The 19,502-nt window shown below is 42.6% G+C and overlaps 1 protein-coding gene across 2 annotated transcripts in view; it reads right to left on the minus strand.

Moving 5' to 3' along the window:
* Window positions 1–19,502, minus strand: part of LOC122713501 (neuroligin-4, X-linked-like) — a 284,705-nt gene that overhangs the window by 211,231 nt on the left and 53,972 nt on the right. For both annotated transcript variants that reach the window (XM_043934039.1, XM_043934038.1), the window contains exons 2-4: window positions 10,131–10,552; window positions 7,715–8,177; window positions 6,180–6,355 (exon numbers count right to left, since the gene is read on the minus strand). In XM_043934039.1, the coding sequence (XP_043789974.1) occupies window positions 6,180–6,355; window positions 7,715–7,962 (424 nt within the window). In that variant the 5' untranslated portion in view covers window positions 7,963–8,177; window positions 10,131–10,552. The remainder of the gene's footprint in view (window positions 1–6,179; window positions 6,356–7,714; window positions 8,178–10,130; window positions 10,553–19,502) is intronic.

Consider the following 19,502-nt stretch of genomic DNA (forward strand, 5'->3'; position numbering starts at 1 on the left):
CCCCCCCCCCCCCCCCCTTCTTCTCTTCTCGAGCGAGAAAAGGGAGCAAGAAGTAAGGGAGAGGTATATAAGTTAAGGAGGCAACGAAGATGAGGGTAGCGTTCCTTTGTGAAACGTAATTCGTATTCCAAGTATGAGGCAACCGTTCACCTACCGCCAGTGCCTGAAAGTCTTTGATGTCTCTCTTTCCACTTGGCTTACGCTCTTTTTTTTCTCTTATTAAAGACCAGCACGTGTCAGGGGGCACTCCTTCTGCGTGATTAATTAAAACGACATCTTCTCAGGCTAATGAGCCTGCATCATTTTATGGTCGACATTTCAGGTTGACTCTTTTTCTTTTTTCTCTTTTCTTTTTTTTTTTTTTTTTTTTAATATAGAAAAAACACGTTCACTCATAGAATGATTCACTCTCGACGATCGTCGCTTCGTTGGAAAAAATTTTCCAAGTAAAAGTAAGATTTCCTTCGTTCTCTCTTCCTTCCTCACGATACACTACAAATTGGCAAATACTTAATAAAATGATTTCTCATTTTTAAATATCCGTCGATTGATTCGATTCCAAGTTTCCAAAGATTTTTCTCAAACTTTCGAACAGGTACGAATTCCCGAAGCGAGGAACGCAAGAGGCAACCTCATCGCTCTCGATTTACACTTACCGAACTTTCTTCCCTCTTTCTCCCACCAAACCTTCCCTCTCGATAAATCCATCCTCGATCTTTCCTAAATTCTCGGCAGAAATGCGAGGCCAAGTTGGCAACCAAGGGGGTTGCGAAAAATACAAATGGCGGTTGATCATCTTATCGGCGATGTGGAACAGGGGAAACCACTTCGTCTTTTCGTTCGCTCGGGACGAGCAAATAATTTCACGGGGCCACGGGCTTCGAAGAAATTCATGCAAACCAACTATTTCGAACGAATAATCCCCATCTTCCGAGGAGGGATTCGATTATTAGGGCGGGGAAAACTTGCCGCCATCTTCTTTCACGGTTCGAGCACAGCTCCTTGTCGAGATTAGGCGTGTGATCGCCAACCTCTTTTCTCCGGTTCCATCTTTCCTTTCGATAGAAGGAAACTTCTGAAACGAAGAGAAACGAGCGGCCGTGCATTGAGCGAGTCTCCAACTTTCACCCGATCTTCCATTAACCTCTCAGGTCTCGGATGCGATATCGGGTGAAACAATGGAACTTGGCCTTTCAATACTTGGATATTCCGTGTGCTTTGAAAGAGTTGAATATATATATATATACAGAGTTTGGAGGATGATTCAATAAGACGTGTTTAAAGAATAAGAATAATGTTCTTTTTTTTTTTTCCTATTCGATCTTTTTTCTAGAAATATTAGATTTTTAGAAACACGTCGAATACAATAGAGTTGTCGAACATTCTGTATACATATATGTAATTTCTACAAAGTTTCCATGATATTAATAAAACAGAATCATTGATAATGAAACGGGGACATGGCTTGCTCATTTTTGATCGGAATCGGGACGGTCGGCTAGTTTCGAATTCACTAAGGGATAGAAGTTTAATGGCTCGAGATTCGATGCCTTTTAACACCCCTTTCTGCATAAATAATTGTATCAAACGATGACGCTTTACTCTTAAGCATCCAGTTAAGTATCCATTTAATTTCGAGATTTAAAATATATTCTCTCCTAAAAAGAGAGAGAGAGAGAGAGAGAGAGAGGAAATTTTACTTTCAAAGGTTGGACGTCATTGATCGTTTTTAAATTTAATCTGTCAGAGATTGGAAATTCTGCTCTCACAAAGGATATGTGTTTCCTCGTTGATCGTTACACGTACGAATAAAAGTTTTCGGGGGGGAAAGGAACAATGCCGATGTACTCCGAACTGATCTCCTTCTCTTTCCTTTTAATAATTAATCTCGCATTTTTATTAATTATTAGGGGAGAGGGGGCACCAACACGAAGGTCAGAGATTTATAGGCGTTGAATTATTTTCCCCGATCGTCTTGATAGAAAAAACGAATGGACGTTATTAGAGCCACCCTACATCACTCTTCGCAGGAGAAAAATTTGTTTTACGACGGGGCGTGCGTGGAACTTGTTGGCTGCCCAATTCCCCCTCCACGAATGATAAATAATCGGCGAAAATTGATTTAACGCCTCTATCGTTAATGCTCGAATCGACGAGATAAAACAATTTTTTTTTCTTTTTTTCTTTTCTTTTCTTTTTCAGCGACCAAGCTGTCAAGCTCGTTCGTTTACTAGATTCTCGCCAGTTTCTCTCATTCGTGTCGTCTAATGGATAAGATACTGATCGTTGTCTCGAATATTAAACGAGAAGAGATGTTATAGTTCCTTAAGAATTATAATACGGATTGCATACTGGATATTCGGGATACGATCAATCTTATAGATATTCAAGTGGATCCGGTTCGACGATAGATCAACCATAAAACCGGTTCGACTGAAAAGTATACAAGCCCCGGCGAGAATTGAAAGGAGGTGAGCCAAGTTGAATACGAAAGTTCGCGCGAGAAGACGGGAGATGTGTAAAATATTCAGGGAATTCCTTCGGTTCCTTTCGCGTTTGATGCCCTCGCTCTCCTCTGTCTTACAATTTCATCCGAATCACTCGCTCTCCCGTTCTCCTGCATCGAGCACAGATACCCAACGAATCTTCCTTTTACTTCCTTTACCCAAAAAATTCGATGCCACGGTTTGTACGAGTAAACGACGAGTCTCCACGTGTTCGTCCTTTCTCTTTTTTTTCTTTTATATCCGATACTCGGTATCGATATTCCATCTTTCCCGTGAATGGAAATCCTGATGGCCGAGGGAACTTCTCAAGACACGTCCAACATCGGAAGATGATCGAGTTCCATACACGCGTACACCAGATTCGAGCCACTCAACACGTGTAATGCTAAGAGCCTACGTCTTCCCGACCTCTGAGTAGAATCAACCGCTCTGTAATCCCTCTTGTCATCGCTGCCAATTGAGATCGTGTCCTTGGATGTCGGATCGGCCTCTAGTGTTCTTAAGCGTGTCCCGATTAATCGAGTTGACTCGATTCCAATCTGGATCGGAAATATAAACGAAAGATCGACCCATCTCGAGATCGAGCTTCGTCTCTCTTAAATCTTGAGGCTCGATGGAAAAGAGACGAAAGGAAAAGAGACGATGACGATGATGATGAGGAGGAGGTCGAGGAATAAAATTTCACGACGAGGTGACGATAAAATCAACCTGCCGTTTCGCTGACTACGCGAAATCGAAGCGGCGATCCACGTTGAATCTTTTATATGGATTGCGGGAAACGGCGTATCCAGAGCGGAATGTTAAGAGCTCACAGCGACAGCTCTTTCGTTGTCGCTAAATTTCCCAGCGATCTGTATGCGCCGCCCTGTTTGTAAACAAGCCGTGCATCGCTTCTGCATTATTAAACGTCAGCCGGATCGAAAATTGTTTCGCCGTTGCCGCGATCGTTCACCATCGGGAATTACGGGATCAGGTTTGTCCATTATCGTTCTCGAAGGAGAATATAACGCTTTCCTCCTCCTTCTTCTTCCAACTTCGATTCTACCCACGACGAATTCGAAAATAACAATATCGTTATTATTGTTAACGACAAACGCAGGAGTTAATAATCCTCCCCTTTGCCGAGCTTTGTCGAGCGAAAGTGACGACGGAGCGATTCTAGAAATTGTACAATTTATTTTATTATACAAATAATTCGAGATTCGGTTTATGACGTATCACGATCGGTGAAGAAAGGGAGGTGTATCGGGCGGCAAACTATTTTTCAATCGGAGAACGTAGGCGGGGATTCCAGACAGGGGCGGGAGAACATCCGCGACAGTTTCGCATTCTGGACAGCTGCCCCGGCACCAGGTAGTCACGCTCGCGCGCAGACTTGCAGAGTAGCGTGTTCTGGTTTCCTATTCCGGCTTACATTTACGTCTGTACGATGTTTCATTGTCGAAACGCGAACGTGCAGCCCGCGATACACGAAAGAGATGAAAACGGTTTGACCCGGATCCCATAGGGAGGAGGGGTTGTACCGCACAATGTTCGATGCACAACCCTCTATAGCCGCTTTGTAGTGCTTTCTTTCGCTCGTTCCCTCGCTAACCCTCCGCAATTCCTCCACTACACTTCTTTTTTTTTTTNNGAGCACCATTGCTCAAATATCGTGCATCATGCTTTTCGAGAAGCATGAAGGCGGTCTCTATTCCTGGGTGGATTCGCAACACGGAGATAAATTAGTTCGTGGAATAGCTGATAACGGAATAGAGTTGATCGAGGGGGTAGTTTGCTAACTAGTTGTCTAACGATTAAGCGCGTTTCGGGAATACTGGCGTCCTGTTTGAACTGTGAATTGTTTCGTGTATAACAAATATTACCGGATAGAGCGATGACGATAGGTTAGTAATATGATAAAATCATTGGTGTATATTTTCTCGTTTAAGAGCGGTTGGGAAAAAATATTTACGTATATCGTTTCGTAAATTGCCTCGTCATTTAGTAATATCTTCACACGAGTGACATTAACGCACTTTTCAACGTTACTTTTGCCCATTTTGATGCTCGATACGATGATGGAGATTAAACGATAGAATAGAAAGGAAAAGACGATGCATCTGGTTTAGAAAAATACTTCCTTTCCATTTCTCTTCCCTCCCCCCTCTTTATTTTGTCAAAAATACAGTGAAACGTGTACGCGTATCTCGCAAGACGAAACGTAGCAGCGTTCCTCGACGCTTTTGCCATTCAATTTCCGGCCCGAAAGAGGGTGCAAGAAAAACGGGGTACACGTGGGTGGGCCGAGAGTGAGTCTAAGGCGAAAAAATAAAATTTCCTATTTCGTGGGGAAAACGTCATGATGTATTATTATTGAAACCGTCTCTTGCCTTGCAACGTAGGGCACAGAGAAATAACATTGCGCGAAAAACGTTAAAAAACAAGGTTCAAGACTCGAATGTCGCCTACATACGCCACGATTTTTCATAATATGTCTGTAAAAATAAAAATTCTCCTCCTGCGTGACCTACATAAGGACAGGGCGGTTTTAATTATTTAATAAACAAGTAATATTTTAAAGAAGAGGACGATTTTCAAACAAGTAATTTTTTTTTATAAATTTGACAACGAGAATATCTTCTCTCAGAGAGATTTCACGGGAGAAAGAAATGTTGTATATCGCATGAGGCTCTCGATTCTTGTTCCTTGATGTTGAACTTGTTGGCACGGTTCTCGGATAAATATTTGACATGTATTTGACCGAAGGAAAAACGTCGAGCACAAAAAGTCGAGGATTAATACATTTCGCGAAATATCCCTCAAAGTTTATCGACTTTGGAAAAATGTATATATTTTTTGGGGAGGAGGGGAAAAAATTGAGCTATATTAAAAAATTTCCAAAAAAAAAAAAAAAAGAAAAAATTAGATTGGAAGATTCTTTCTCGTTGGAAGGAACGCTATCAATGAAACAGCAACCACGATGAGGTATGCAAAAAGTTACGTTGAACACGGCCGCATGAAATCTAGTTTTATGTGTTTTTTGCCATGTTTGCTGATATCACGGTAGCTCGGATGGAAGAAAACGGGGTCAGAAAGTTACAACGGAGAGGGAACGACGGAGCTACTTGGCTATTCGACATCGACAAGTATGCTTAATATTAAAACGGCGCGTTCGTTCGTTCACGATCGTTCCGCGTATAAAGTGGATTTTTCAGAGTCTCCGCGCTTCGTTTATAATTTCCTTCCATCCTATTGGCTCCCGGAATGCGCGTGAATCGAGATCGAATATATCTTCGAGATTGATCCGACATCCCTATCCTACTTCTTAGTATACACGAATCAGTAGATAGAAATCAAGTATTTCCGTTCCATCCGTTGACTAGAATCGCGTAGAATTTTTACAACAAGAGATGAAATACCATTTCGAATCGCTTATTATTAATTTTTCCATAAACGTTCCATAAACGATTCGGTCTAACCAAATCATCTGACCAGACGATCTCTCGCGAAATTTATCCAATGCTGGCCGCATTCCATCCTTTCATATTTTCGACATCAGCCGTTCAACTATTTGTATCTCGAATACACATTGTTCGCTCGAGCTGTTATCAACGTGGCGGCACGAATGGAGGAGCTTAATCGAGGTCGAATCGAGTTCGGTAATTTTTCCTCGGTGTAGAAATTACTCACCCATGGCCGGCGCGTAGATGTTCAGGTAGAGACAATCCTCGCTCTGATTTCGTAGATGGGGTAGCAATCTCTTCAAGTACTCGAGCCGACCCTTCGGCATACGCTCTAACGCCTCTTGCTCATTTGAGATGTCGGGCAGCTTTTGAGGACAGACTGGACCGACCGAATCCGATAACCTACAAAGAAATATTTCACATCGATCCACTGCGAAATGAAATTTCGAACGAAATCCTCGATAGACGCATCCTCTTCGACTTATCACGCGATTAACTCGTTTCTTCGTTTGAGATAAAAATTTTTAAAATACGAAGGATGAAAACGGTAATATAATAATTATGAAGTAAGAGATATAAAAAAAAAATTGTTTATATATATTTTCGTTTCCTTTTTCTTTTTAACGGCGGATATATCGAGATTGTTTAAGGCAATGCGGAGAAAGGTACTTGGAAATATGATATTTAATTCTGTAAAAATACGGGTCGGTCTTCCGGGGGAAGAGAGAAAGCCTTGAGCCAAATTTTTGATTCATCGCGAGTGGCGTGCGTTTGAAATTTCGAAAAAATGCGCTTTGAGAATATTCTGTTCTTGACGACCAGCCGCCAAGTACTCCGTGCTTAGTTAATTATGTGTTCCGAGTGTATTGCGTTACGAGCACCTTTGTCCCTCCGACTCGTAATATATGGAGATTAAGGTCGTGTATAATTGTGTTTCCGTTTTTGCTTCGCCAGCATGGAGCGAGAAAAGAGTCGTTGGAAGCAGAAGAGGATCGCCAACTCTGCCGAAATATTCTAAAGCCTGCATTTGGCGAATTTTGGGAAACGTCGGTCCACGAAATTTTTCCCCGTCTTTCTCCTCTCCTTTCCATCATATTTTTCAAAATCATCGGTTGGAATAGGGAAAACAAAAAACCAAAAAAAAAAAAAAAAAAAAAAAAGAAAGAGAAAAATGTTAGCTTCGCCAACATTTTTCATTCTACCCGAGTTTTAATTTTTTAATCCGAGTCCTATCCAGACGACAGGTTGGTGGACGTATGAAAGGATACGTTAAATACTTGGGCGAATTTCAAAGGAGCAGTTTGACATAACTTCGCGAGAAATATGCCGATGAAATACGTTCGAGGTTTCGGGAGGAAGAGAGGAGGGGGTTAAAAGGATCCCGGTCTACGGAATGTTCTTTGGAAATCAAAGTTTACGCTTCCAAAATTTTAGGCTTTCTTGAATATCAAATGCGAAATAACAACAGGTTTATTTCAACTACTGTTTCGTTCACTTTACCGAGATTCCTAGCGTAAAAGAGCAACGCGAATTCGAATTCGAGTTTCTACCAAAGAAATTCATCGTTCCAAATTATTCGATCTTCTTATCGAATCATCGTCGTCGAACATTCCAAGTACCTTCCCCGTCTCCTCGTCCATCGTTAATTACCAAAGCTTTCAGTTCAGTGACTTCGAAGACTATATATTCTACTCTACTAACCATTAAAAATACATTAAAAAATAAATAAATAAATAAATATATATATATAATTGCGCTCACCTGACTCCTTCCCACGGACTGGACGCCTTGGTCGGCGAAAATCTGTTGCCCCCTATCGGAGGGGTCGCGTACGGTATCCCGAGATAGACGTCGATCGGCTTGAGGAACTTGGCGTATTCGAAGGAGCGTACGAGCCCCTGCACCTCGCCGTAGCGCGTCTGAACGATCCGTGGATTGAGCTTGCTCTTGATCGAGAGCGAGAGGGTGGGCGGCGCGATCAGACAGACGAGAATCAGGAAGAGTTCCATCTTGCTCCTCTCCGCCCCTAGCCCCGCGCGCCACCGCCACGATTACCCTGTGCGGCCACGCGCGCGCGCACACACGGACACACACACACACACAGCCGCACACACGCGGCTCCTCGCAATCGCTATCGATCACCTGTCCCCGCGACGATCGTTCTTCATTTAGGCCTGTTCGAGCGCTAACTGCGCGCCACCTCCGCGTATGCTCGCGGTTTTCCCTGAAATTCCAGTACCAGAACCGGTTCAGACGTCGATCATCCCTCCTTCCCTCTACGACTCTCCGAGGACTATCAACATGCGAATACTCGCGCGATAATTGGCGACGTTGGATCAGAGGGGAGAGACGAAAGGTGCTGCTGGTTTCGAGGACGAAGGAATTTTCACTCGCTATGAAGGAGAATTTCTCACACTTTCGTTCCGTTCTTTGCTCCTCGGGTTTGAGAAAGAGTTGGCGCGATAATTGATCAGGGAAAGGAGAAGGGGGAAGGATCGGAGATCGTGCGCTGCTCGTTTTCAAACCAGCAATTTTCCTCGAGCGAGGAATTTGAGGAATTTTGCTAAAGAGAATCCCTTGTCGATGCCATTTCCTCCCGTCATTGTTCTTCCATATTCTTTCCAGTTCGTGAAGAAAGAATCGTATCGAGATAATCGAGAAAGATTATGCAATATCGAAAATTATTGATTCAACTTGGATCTTGAATATATTGTATTGAAACTCGTACGAGATAAATAACTGCGGGTTGTGGAAAGGTACGCCGATAATTTAATCAAACGATCGATATCGCGAAATACGGGTTGCTTTGTTCCAAAATAGCCGCGGATTTCGAAAATGGTTCCAATTAGAAAACTCATCTTGCCAGCCAGATTCCGGGGGGAGGAGTTCTAATTCCGTGGTGGTAAGCGTCTATCCATCTCGAATTTCGGTTTCCATTCGATTTTTAAATTCTCATCCCGGGCAGGAAATTTTTATTGCTCTTTGACGCGGGACAAAGTGGGGCGGCGGACGGTGATTGGTGCGTGTTCAATCGAGGGATATTCTTTATGGAAATGGCGAGTATCCGAACTGGAACACAGTCGGGTCGGAATTGAAGTCGGATAAGGGACTAGTAAAAGTAATCATCGATGGCTTTGCTTGAAACTCTGTAACGATTCGGGGAATGGAATGGATTGGCGGAGGAGTGAAAGAAGCGTGGCACCATTCCCCCCGGAAAAAAAGGAAGAAGAAAAAGAGAGGAAGAAGAAGGGAACGCGAAACAAAAATTACGAGAGAGGGAATCTTTCTTCTCTAAATCCTGTTTCTTGCCCCCTGCCGCGTAATGCTGTCCCAATTTCCCACCGCTGCTATTCCCACCATAAGATAAGAGAGGAGAGAAACAATTTCGATTCTCTCGATATTTTTCTAATTCTAAACGATCTCCATCTTTCCACTCCCGTTCGTCTCGATGAATATTAAACAAGGGTGGAAATCGAGCGGAAATCAATCCGATATCGATCGGGCAGCGAGTCTAAGAGGGCCGATAAGTTAATGGAAAGTAGCCCGGGGCGAGGATAGATCGAACGTACTCGTACATGGAACCATTATGGAAATCAGTACTTATCAGTCTGTGGAAAGGAGGAAGATGAGGAAGATGGGGGAGGGATAGGGGGGGTTTTAGCTAGTCGTCTAACTGGATCACGCGCTCTTCGTCATCCGCGGGCCCGCAATGAACGGCAGGAAGAGGGAGATAAGGGAAACGGCTTCCCTCCTTCCCTTATCGGCCCGAATTCTTTTCCTAGAAGAATCTATCCGGAAGATTTTCGCGACGATGCCTCGAGATATCGGCCGTGGTTGCCGGGAACGAGCCGAAGGGGGATCTCGGAAATGGCATCATCGAATTTCATCATCGTTCCCATATAGTTCAGCGGGTACGAGAGTAGCAGTGTAAGAAGGTGTATCAACGTTCAACCGCCGACTCGGCTCGACGTGATCGAATTAACGTATTTGAAAGCAATTGTTGATTCATCGATACATACGGTAATATTGTCACTCGTGCGGTTACAGGAAGGCTCGGTTAAATGGTTAAATAGTTAATTGGGGATCGGAATTGTTTCGAGTTGTTTCGCTAGAAAAGGCATCGAGAAGAGAAGTCAAGGAAAAATTGGCCCAGTTTCCCGCTGACGAGGACTCTTACCATCAGACTCGATCATCGACTTTAATTAACCTCCGGATGGGGACAGCAGCAACACCCAGAGCACACGAGCACTCAAGCGCGCGAGTCTTCCTTGGACATTTTAAAGGTTGAGCGTACCGATAATCCTTCTAACTCTTCAACCCCATCTCGATTTCTACGCGTTCTACAACTCCGCTCGAGGCGGATGAGGATCGCGGAAACAACGATACGTCGCGACGTGGAATTTCATTTATACGCTTTCTTTTTTCTTTTTTTTTTTACACCACGATGTTCCCACGATTCTTGGGAGTTGAGCGATTTCTTTGATTTTTCCCCCCCTCCTCCCCCTTTATTTTTCGATATCAAACGGAAACGTTGAACAACTTCACAGAAGACGAAGAAGACGAAGGCGGGAATATTCCTCTCGTCGCACTCGGCAAATTCTGAAACAGAGAAAGGAAAATAATTATTAATGATATAGAAAATTGAAGAGAAGCAATTTTCTCATCGGAAATAAATTAAAAAATAGATAATCGTTTTCGAAAGGATATCCCTTCCTTTTTCGTCTCGGATAGAGACCATGAAAGCGGAGGGAAAGCGGCATCGTCGAAACGAAAACCAATGCACGATACGAGTGCATAGAATACACGGTATAAAAGCGGCTCAAGCTTTCTCAGAATCGCGAGGAGATAGAGGCAAATACGTTCTCCCTCCGTTTCGAGATCGCATGGCCCTCTTCAAAATCGATAAGTAAACGCGAACCGTTGGATAGTTAGAAAAGGCGAATACATAAAGTTATACGGTCGAGTTTTTCGTAAAAGCGTATCGAGATAAGAAACGTTTCGAGAAGGGGATCAGAGATCCGGATCTAAACAACCTTATTTCGACCTCGATGCAAAATATCCAAGATGTAGGCTCGAAGAAACTATCTTCGACGAAGATAATCCATCCGTAATCGATCTATCAAATAACGTTGCGTCGATAAAATCGAACCAAATATCGACGCGAAAGAATTTGAGATAAAACAATCTCTAATTACCCGTCCTCCTTTGTCCTCCTTTCCTCGTGCTCGCGTGAAAATTTACCTTTCTCTCTTCCACACGCGTCAAAGCATTTCTTTTTTCGACGAAACTGGGTCACTCGATCGTTCCAATTAGCCCGGTTTAATATTCTCCCGAATTGCCATTCTTACGATTGAATCGGCTCGGCTCAATTTCGACATAACCTTCACCGCGAGGCGGACCAAGGTAAAACTCGGATCGACTCGAGCCCCGAACGGACCCCGACCTCCTTCCATTGTTTCGTTCGATCGAATAGCTTCGCTGTTCCCACGTTTTCGCCTTCCTTTTCGTTTTCCACGCGGCGGGGGCGTGGCAAGAATGGAAGAACAACGGGTTGTTCGACAACGGGGCGCAGTTTCGCGTTCAATTAACGCCGTTAAACAGACTAATCGGAGGGAGTGGCACCAACTACCGACAGCCACCGCTGCTATACCTATACCTGGATCCACAGTCGATTAGACAACTACCCAATAAGTGGCTCCGAGACGCGGATATTATCGGGGGTCGCCGAGGGCGAATGGCGGAGGTTGCCTCCTGCTCTTGCAACCGTACGCTTCCGTCTGCGCACAGAGATACACAAGGAGACGAAACCTAGGAGGAGGATCTTCTAAATGATTGATCGAACAATATTAATAATAATAATCTTATCGAAAATTTTGACGTTACTAAGAATTCGAAAGATACTTTGAATTGTTCTTTTTTCTTTTCTTTTCTTTTTTTTTTTTTTTTTCCTTTTAAAGAAAACACGTCCAATCACTTTGCATCGTGAGTGGGATGGAAGAAACGAAAGCTGTGGATATTTTTAAAAGGTGGCGAGGAAGAGGAGGAAAGGAAAGAAATGGTGGTGGAGAACGAGCACATAGATAGGTAGCATAGATAGATAGGGAGCTCATTAACCGCGCCACACTCCATTAGACGGTTGATTATTCCAAGCGCAAGGATAATCCAACCGCGTTGTAGTCCACTCGTTCGCATGCCAAGCGTCGCCACACGCTCGCGCTACGTGCTCGCGCTACGTTGTCACGCGAGTTGCGTTTCCTCTCTCCTCCTGTCATACACACGGCTGCATAGACGCAGCTGCACGATCATATATATATATATATATATATATATATAATAGAGCTTTCTAGCTAATGCATGTGGCCGCTAGACTATTTGAGTTTGCCAAGTAGTAATAATTGTTTCTAGGAGGAGGCAACGGACGATAGTCGAATAAGGCCAAGTCCGACCGATCCGCCCCGAGCTGTATTGCTAACGTAGCTGCTTAGCTTCAATGTATATATACCGAGCTACATCGGATTTTGAAGGTAATTTCGACCTCTCCTGTCTTCGAATTTCGGAATATTTCTGTACCTGGCGGAAGAGTGGGCTTCCACCAAGTACGTACAACTCGTAAAATTGACAAAATCCTCGGCGCGAGAGAGGATACGTTGCACGAGCACAATGCTTGTCTAAACTAAATGACTGGTCTTTGCCACTTGTCCGTACCATAATTACCCTGCTCTACTTCTTTAGTCATTGTGTTCCCTTGACTTGTTCTACTTGCCTTGCCAACACACTTGCTACATTCCATCACCATCGTACGACGTATTTTCTCCTTGGATATTATCGTCTTTTGTTAACGAATAATCTGTTCTATATGCTCGTTATATTCTACTCGGTTTAGGAGGAGTTTTATCAGGAATTATAAAAAAAAAAAAAGCACCATGAATACTCAAATACTTCCATCATTCTCCTAGTTTTTTTTTTTATCCTCGTCATAGGATACTCGATCATAGGATAAATATTTTTTCCAGTCATCGTCGACGACGTTTGACCGTTTCTATCCTGGATGCTTTCATCGGGAGCCATCCATCATTGTCCGTCTACGTACATGTTTATCCCACTGTGACATCGACATCGACTATACACCTATCGTAATCCACGATGCTTAAAACAAAGCTTCGTCAGCTAATTAATAATTCGAGGTTATAATTAATTAATTTAACTTTTCGCGACTTTTTTCGCGTTTCACAATTCTGTACGGTGATTTAACGAATACTTTGAGATTTCTGGAAAAGTCGAGAATGCCAGTTTCCAGATAATCAATTTCGCCTCATTTCGTATGCGAAATGTGGCCGCAAATTGCGTACGGTCTGGTCTTCTTCGCGCGGTGGGAAAACCGCAAACCCCTATTTTTCAACGCGCCAACAGATCGATTTAAAAAAAGAAAAAAAAAATATATCGCCACGACGAAAGATTCCTCCCCTTCTCGGCCTGGCAGTTTGTCACGCTGTCAATTTCGCGTCGCTGTTTCGCTCGATTTACCTGTTTCCATCAACGCCCACTGTTGAGAAATTTTAACGAACTGTACTTGAAAATAAATTGCAAGGTAAATATTGCGAAAAACGAAATAAAATCCAGATTGCACCACGTAAAAAAAAAAAAAGTGTCCCTTGTATCGAATAGTATTGTGTTTATCAAACCGCATTACTGCACCATGCTTGCACCATTATTGCATTATTTAAACGCATCAAACTGTATCCACTGCAAAAGAACGTAAACGGTGTACTTCTTTGACGTAAAAATCACATTAAAACGAAGTGAAATTAACGAGACGAGAATCAAAAATTGGTTCGTTTATCGATCTAAAAAATATAGTTTCATCCAGAGAAGGATCGCGTTGCATTCGTGTTGCATTCTTTTGGACTTTTCCCAACACTCGGTGCCGGAAAATCTCAGCTCCGACTTCTTATCCCGTGTTACCGTTGAGACTGTGAACGTGTGAGAGTCGACGAGTTGAAAGAGTCGAGTTTCGAAAGTACGCCGCGTAACGACGGATCCGAACAATGGCCTCCCTCCCTCGAGCTGTCTACGTCGATCACGTCATACCCCATGGAATAGAGTTTTCCCCGCTTTCTTTCTGCCGTCCAAAAAATCGTCTCAACAGCCGACATCGAATCGATATTCTCTGCATCGCGTAACAATCGAATCCCGAATGGAATCCTTCCACTTCCATTCGTTGTCCTTCTCTTTCTTCGTCCCTTTCCTCGCCGCTTCTTTCGTCCTACTGATCACGGATTCAGATTCGGATTCTGGATAAACAGGATTTGATTCCTCGAGCGTGCGATGATGACTCGGAGGCACGAGAACCATCCTCCGTTAGAGGATAATTAATTTCGGATTCGTGATGTGTTCTCGAAATTATAGAATCTTTTTCATTTTGTTCTTTTTCTCTCTTTTGAATCGAAATAACGGGGACGAAAAATTACAGAGGAAAACAAGAAAGAAAGAAAGAAAGAAAAAATAAAATTTAGACAAGAGTAAAGAGATATCGATCGTGTATCGTGAATTAATTCAGGAATAATTATTTAATGGTAGAAATAATATCCGTGTGCCGTTGGTTAAGTGTGCGAGTAGTACGAGTCAATAAATGGGTCGACGCCAGCTATAGGTCGTTCCTATACAAGCATGTGCTGCCGTAAATTAACCCTTAAACGATAAATCGATTTTCAATTTCACCCTTGAATCAATCAGAGCCATTTTGGACGAGCAATATTCGCAGTGCATCGTCGAATAACGCGTTCAAAGAACGTGAAAATTCCGTGGTGTATTAATGGAGACCGGTAAAGGATAAAATTCGATATTAACCGATTCACGGAAGTGTTCTAATAAGCCGAGAAAAATTGGCGAAATAAACGGATGATCATCTATCATCCGTGATGTCCGAGTTTTATCCGCGATTCAAACGGATCGATATTATCTTCGTTTTTTCGCAAATGGGGAGGAGGGGTGCACGTTGCTCTGTGCCACGCTGAAAATTTAATTGGAAAACTTTTGTAAGAGAACTCTCTCTCTCTCTCGCTCCTTGAATTCAACCAGATTGCGTGAAATCTTCCTTGATAGACGCATTGACAAATTGTTCGTTCACCTGGAAGGGAACTATCCTTCTATTTTTATGGAAAAATACAGAGAAACTTTAAAATAAAGGAGGGGGAGAAAATCTCAGAGGATAGAGAAGTTTAAAGAGAAAGAGAAAAGAGCCTAATATTTTTCTTTGAGACATTAGAAAGATAAAAGAAAGGAGACTATAAAAGAAACTTGTAAATGAATAAAAAAAAAAAAATTCTCAAAAATACGGGGGAATAATGTAATATAAAAAAAAAAGAAGAACTTGACAAAAGAGCGTAGAAGAAAAAATGGTAAAAGTAGAAAAAGCTGAAAACTAGAGGAAACTCTGGAGAAAAAACAGTTACCCAACTATGCAAACAACTATAAAACGGATAAAACAAGTTCAACTGTAAAAAAGGGGGAAGGTACAAAGCTTGGAAAGTACAAAGGGAAAAGAGTAAAGATTAAAGACCATAAACTAGGAATTAAACAGCACGTTAACGAACACGTCGATACCGAGGATCAAAACACCTACGTAATATAAAATTTAAACCGGAATTACCTTCAACGAAAATTGAAACGGCGCTCTTTTCCCTCTTTCCCTCTTAAAATCGATCGATCTTGAGCTAGAACGATCCCATGAAATGGATTAATTTGCACAGGATTAATCAATGATACCCTCCTAAATTTCTAATCGCATTTGACAAAATTTCGCGTAGGCAGACTTTTCGCATTCGATGAGCCCGACGATAGGCCCGTGCAAGTTTACACGAGCTTGGAAACGCAATTTACCAACCCTTTGACAACCGGCCAATTTGACCAGAGCGAGCCTCGAGCGGAGAAACGATGTTTAGACTTACAAATTCGCTCCGTTACCTGGACAATGCCGCTAATTAAACAATTTTCTTTGTGAGAAGTTGATCGCACAAACCTATCTTCGATTTTTCCAATCAAGAGAAATTGTTGTCTCCTTAATCAGTGAGATAATTATCCAAGATGCTTCGATCCAATTCTTCTTATTACGTTTCAGATAAATTTAAAATTCTTCTGTAATTTTTCCCCAACATTAAAGATTCGATCGAAAGATTAAACTTTTGATTCGAGAAGTAGAAAAAGTTTATCAACATTGTTAGTTTAAAAAAGTTATTAATTACACGAAAAAAAGAATTTTCTCAAATCGATGCACGATCAACGATCAAACGCGAGGATAAATGACGGCACGTGGCCTCGTATACTCGATAGTCGGTCGATGAACCTCTCCTGTTTTTTTCCTAATCAGCCCGCTCTTGCAAAATAATTGACCCCTCGTTCGCGCGAAAGCGTCTGACAGCCGTTCTTCGGCTGATGAGCGACTTATCAGCATGCAGAGGATCGATATAAAATTTCGCGTCAGCGCGAAACTTTATTCGCGGATGTAACGAACGCGTCCTGTCATTCATTTATCTCGTTATCGTTAATTGGCGCAATCTTTTTCGGACCCTTTATCCTCCCAACTTTTAGTCACGTTGCCGAATTATCGCAACGAGACTGTAATTGGCGAAAAATAGCGAGCGTTCGTTCCAAGATTTTACGTCACGGGATTTCACGAAATGGCGAATCGATCGATGCAATAATTCGCACGTGCTAGAATTATCCGATTCGAGGTATTTTTGAAAATTAAAAAATCAACGAATTAATGAATACTCGTGAAGAACACGAGCGAAGAACAATTTCAAGATCCTATAACGAGGATATTCTAGATACCATGATGCCATTTGGCAAAATTACGTGACGTTCGAGTAGGTAAGTGATTAAGGAAGGGAAAATATATAAATGAGGATTTGAAAAGCGTATAATTAATTTTAAATTATTCGATGGATAACAGTCACATATATTCACGCATTCGAAGCAACACTGTTGTAATAACTTGGTCGGTCGAACTCAATTAGCGTGCAATCTGATAAATGAACGACGCGCAAACTTCCAAGTACCTACGAGATCCAAGAACATTGCAGGTAAACGTCAATGGAATAACGATGATTGATATCGACCCAGTTTTGCTAATCAAAAGCCTTCGACACCGTTTATCATACGAGCCTAACCATCACCATTCCTCATCGAACATTGGATAATACCGTTATCCACGCATCTATCCAATCTTTTTTTTTTGTTTTTATTATTTTTTTTTTTTTTTATCTCGAACCATCATCGCGAGATACACGTCAACAGGTACACGTTGAAATCTTTCGAAGCCATTTTTTACACGATGGAATGGGGGAGGGAGGGAAGGGAGGAGGGGCGCGAAGGGAGGACAACAACAACAACAACAACAAAACAACGAGAATAGCGTACGTCAAGCGTCACAGAAGAAGAGACGATGACAGGATAGCAAACAAGTGGCAGATTAATTTCGGCCGACAGTTTAATTGGGCCGGGTCGGATTAAACGGGTGGAAGGGCCAGCTGGACATTTTTCACGGCCAGCCGAATAAATAGAACCGTTCTGACGGACGGCCGAGTTCTCGTCACTGCGGAATTTCAATTTTCGCCATCGTCGACACGTGGAAACCAATATAAAATATCCAAAAAAAAAATAAAAATAAAAATAAAAATAAAAATAAAAAATAAAAAAAAATACCGCATAAGAGGAGGGGCATATACGGGAGCGTAAAAAATCAACCAACGAATATTCATCTCACCAACTTCAAACCGACAACATTACCTTTATCCAATCTCGATATTCTTGGGAAATGCGAGTTTTCGAGAAAAAAAAAAAAAAAAAAAATCCGATCAAGATCCTATCCCCGGAATCCGATATGTATCGTTCCATTGCCAAATTCGCTCCCTTTCCTCCACTTTCCCTCTCCGTGAAGGACAGAGTTTCACCGAACCAGGAAATAGATGAGGTGCAACGAACTCTAAGAAAATTCTCTAAGAAAAAGGGGAGGAAAAGGGGAAGGAGGATGAGAGAACGTAAGAACGTGGAGGAAAGGGATAATATTCTCGGTTGAGCAATAAACTTGGCTGTCGGCGTATCCATTTCGAGCAGCAGTTCCCGGAAAGGGGTAGGTGGTGGCCGGACACCTCTGACAACGGCTCCAAAGTTCGTCGTTATTGTTCCGCGAATTGGATTTGCCGGCAGGTTACGAGGAGGGGGAGGCCGTCTACGTGGAAAATCTGGCGTCCATACGGAGGGAGGAGAGGGAGGGGGGGAGAGAGAGGCCTGCCATTCTCGTTTCCACGACTAAGTATGTCGTCCGGATTGCCGTCACGGGACCCGGGAAGGCAGGGAAGGGCGGGCTCACCACTCTTCTTGAAATTTGCCCCGACTCGCAAGTTCGCTTCTCTCCCTTGAATTAAATTGTCGCCTCGATCCCGGGGCTCGTGGAATTGGAAAAAATTGCGGAGAATATTCCTCGGCCGTTGAATTCGTTTTGTGGACCGCGTTGAAAATGGAGAATGAGCGTCCACGGGGTGGACGTAAGACGGTTTGTCGTAAAAAAAAAAAAAAAAAAAAAAGGAGTGGAGAGGAAGGGTTCGAGAAGGGGGGTTAATATTTGAAGTGTCTTAATTTAAGGTCGAGCAACGGGTTTTATCCCCCGGTGGACCGCAAACCTCCCCGTTCTTAAATTCATTTTGCCGGTGTTGATTCTCGCGAATGTTCCGGCTAATGGAAAATTATGCGGCCCCGTTTCTTCTCATAAGAAGGTAAACCTCGGCCCGAGGTATCCCGCGCCAAGGGAAACGAACCGAGAGAAACGGGCCGCTTCCGACGCGATAATCAGCTCTGGCAAATTTTTCCCAATTTGTTCGATCAATGAAACGAATGAAAAGTATATAAATCGTAAAGTCGAGATGTTCATCGATCCAGTACTTGGATCGAAGTTTAATCACAACGGTGGCAACTTGGCCATAATAGATAATTAATCCATATCCTGCGATTCGGTGATAGATGGATCAGATATATGTATATATATATATATATGTATATTAAGTGATGAATCGGTTTCTCCACATAGACAATATTAACAGTATATCAACATAGTTTAATTAGAATGTATGTATTCAATCTATTTAATATAACCTATTTAATATAACCTCTAAACGAAATGGTGTATCGAAATCGCTCGAAACTTAATTCGCGTATTATCGTATTATTTTAATTTTTATAATAATATAAATAAACCGATTTATCCGAGAATGCGTTGAAAAAACCCGATTTGAACCGATCTTCGATTCTGAAAAAATTGTCTCCACATCTCTCGTTTACGTGGAAATCCAGAAACACGCTATTCCTTATTTCCAGTCGGTTGTTATTTCCACCCTATCCGAACGATCTCGATTGTCCGCACATCCCCCTCCTCCCCCTTTCCCCATAAGGGGAAACGCGCTCGAAATGGCATCGTCGCCGGGGTTGGTTGCAACGTGTGCTCGCGAAAAAATGCCAGAGGCCAAGCTGAAACCGAGGGGGCGAGTGTCTCCAG

This window comes from Apis laboriosa, unplaced genomic scaffold (assembly GCF_014066325.1).
Source record: "Apis laboriosa isolate Shangri-la unplaced genomic scaffold, ASM1406632v1 scaffold23_cov150, whole genome shotgun sequence".
In the NCBI taxonomy this organism is placed as follows: domain Eukaryota; kingdom Metazoa; phylum Arthropoda; class Insecta; order Hymenoptera; family Apidae; genus Apis; species Apis laboriosa.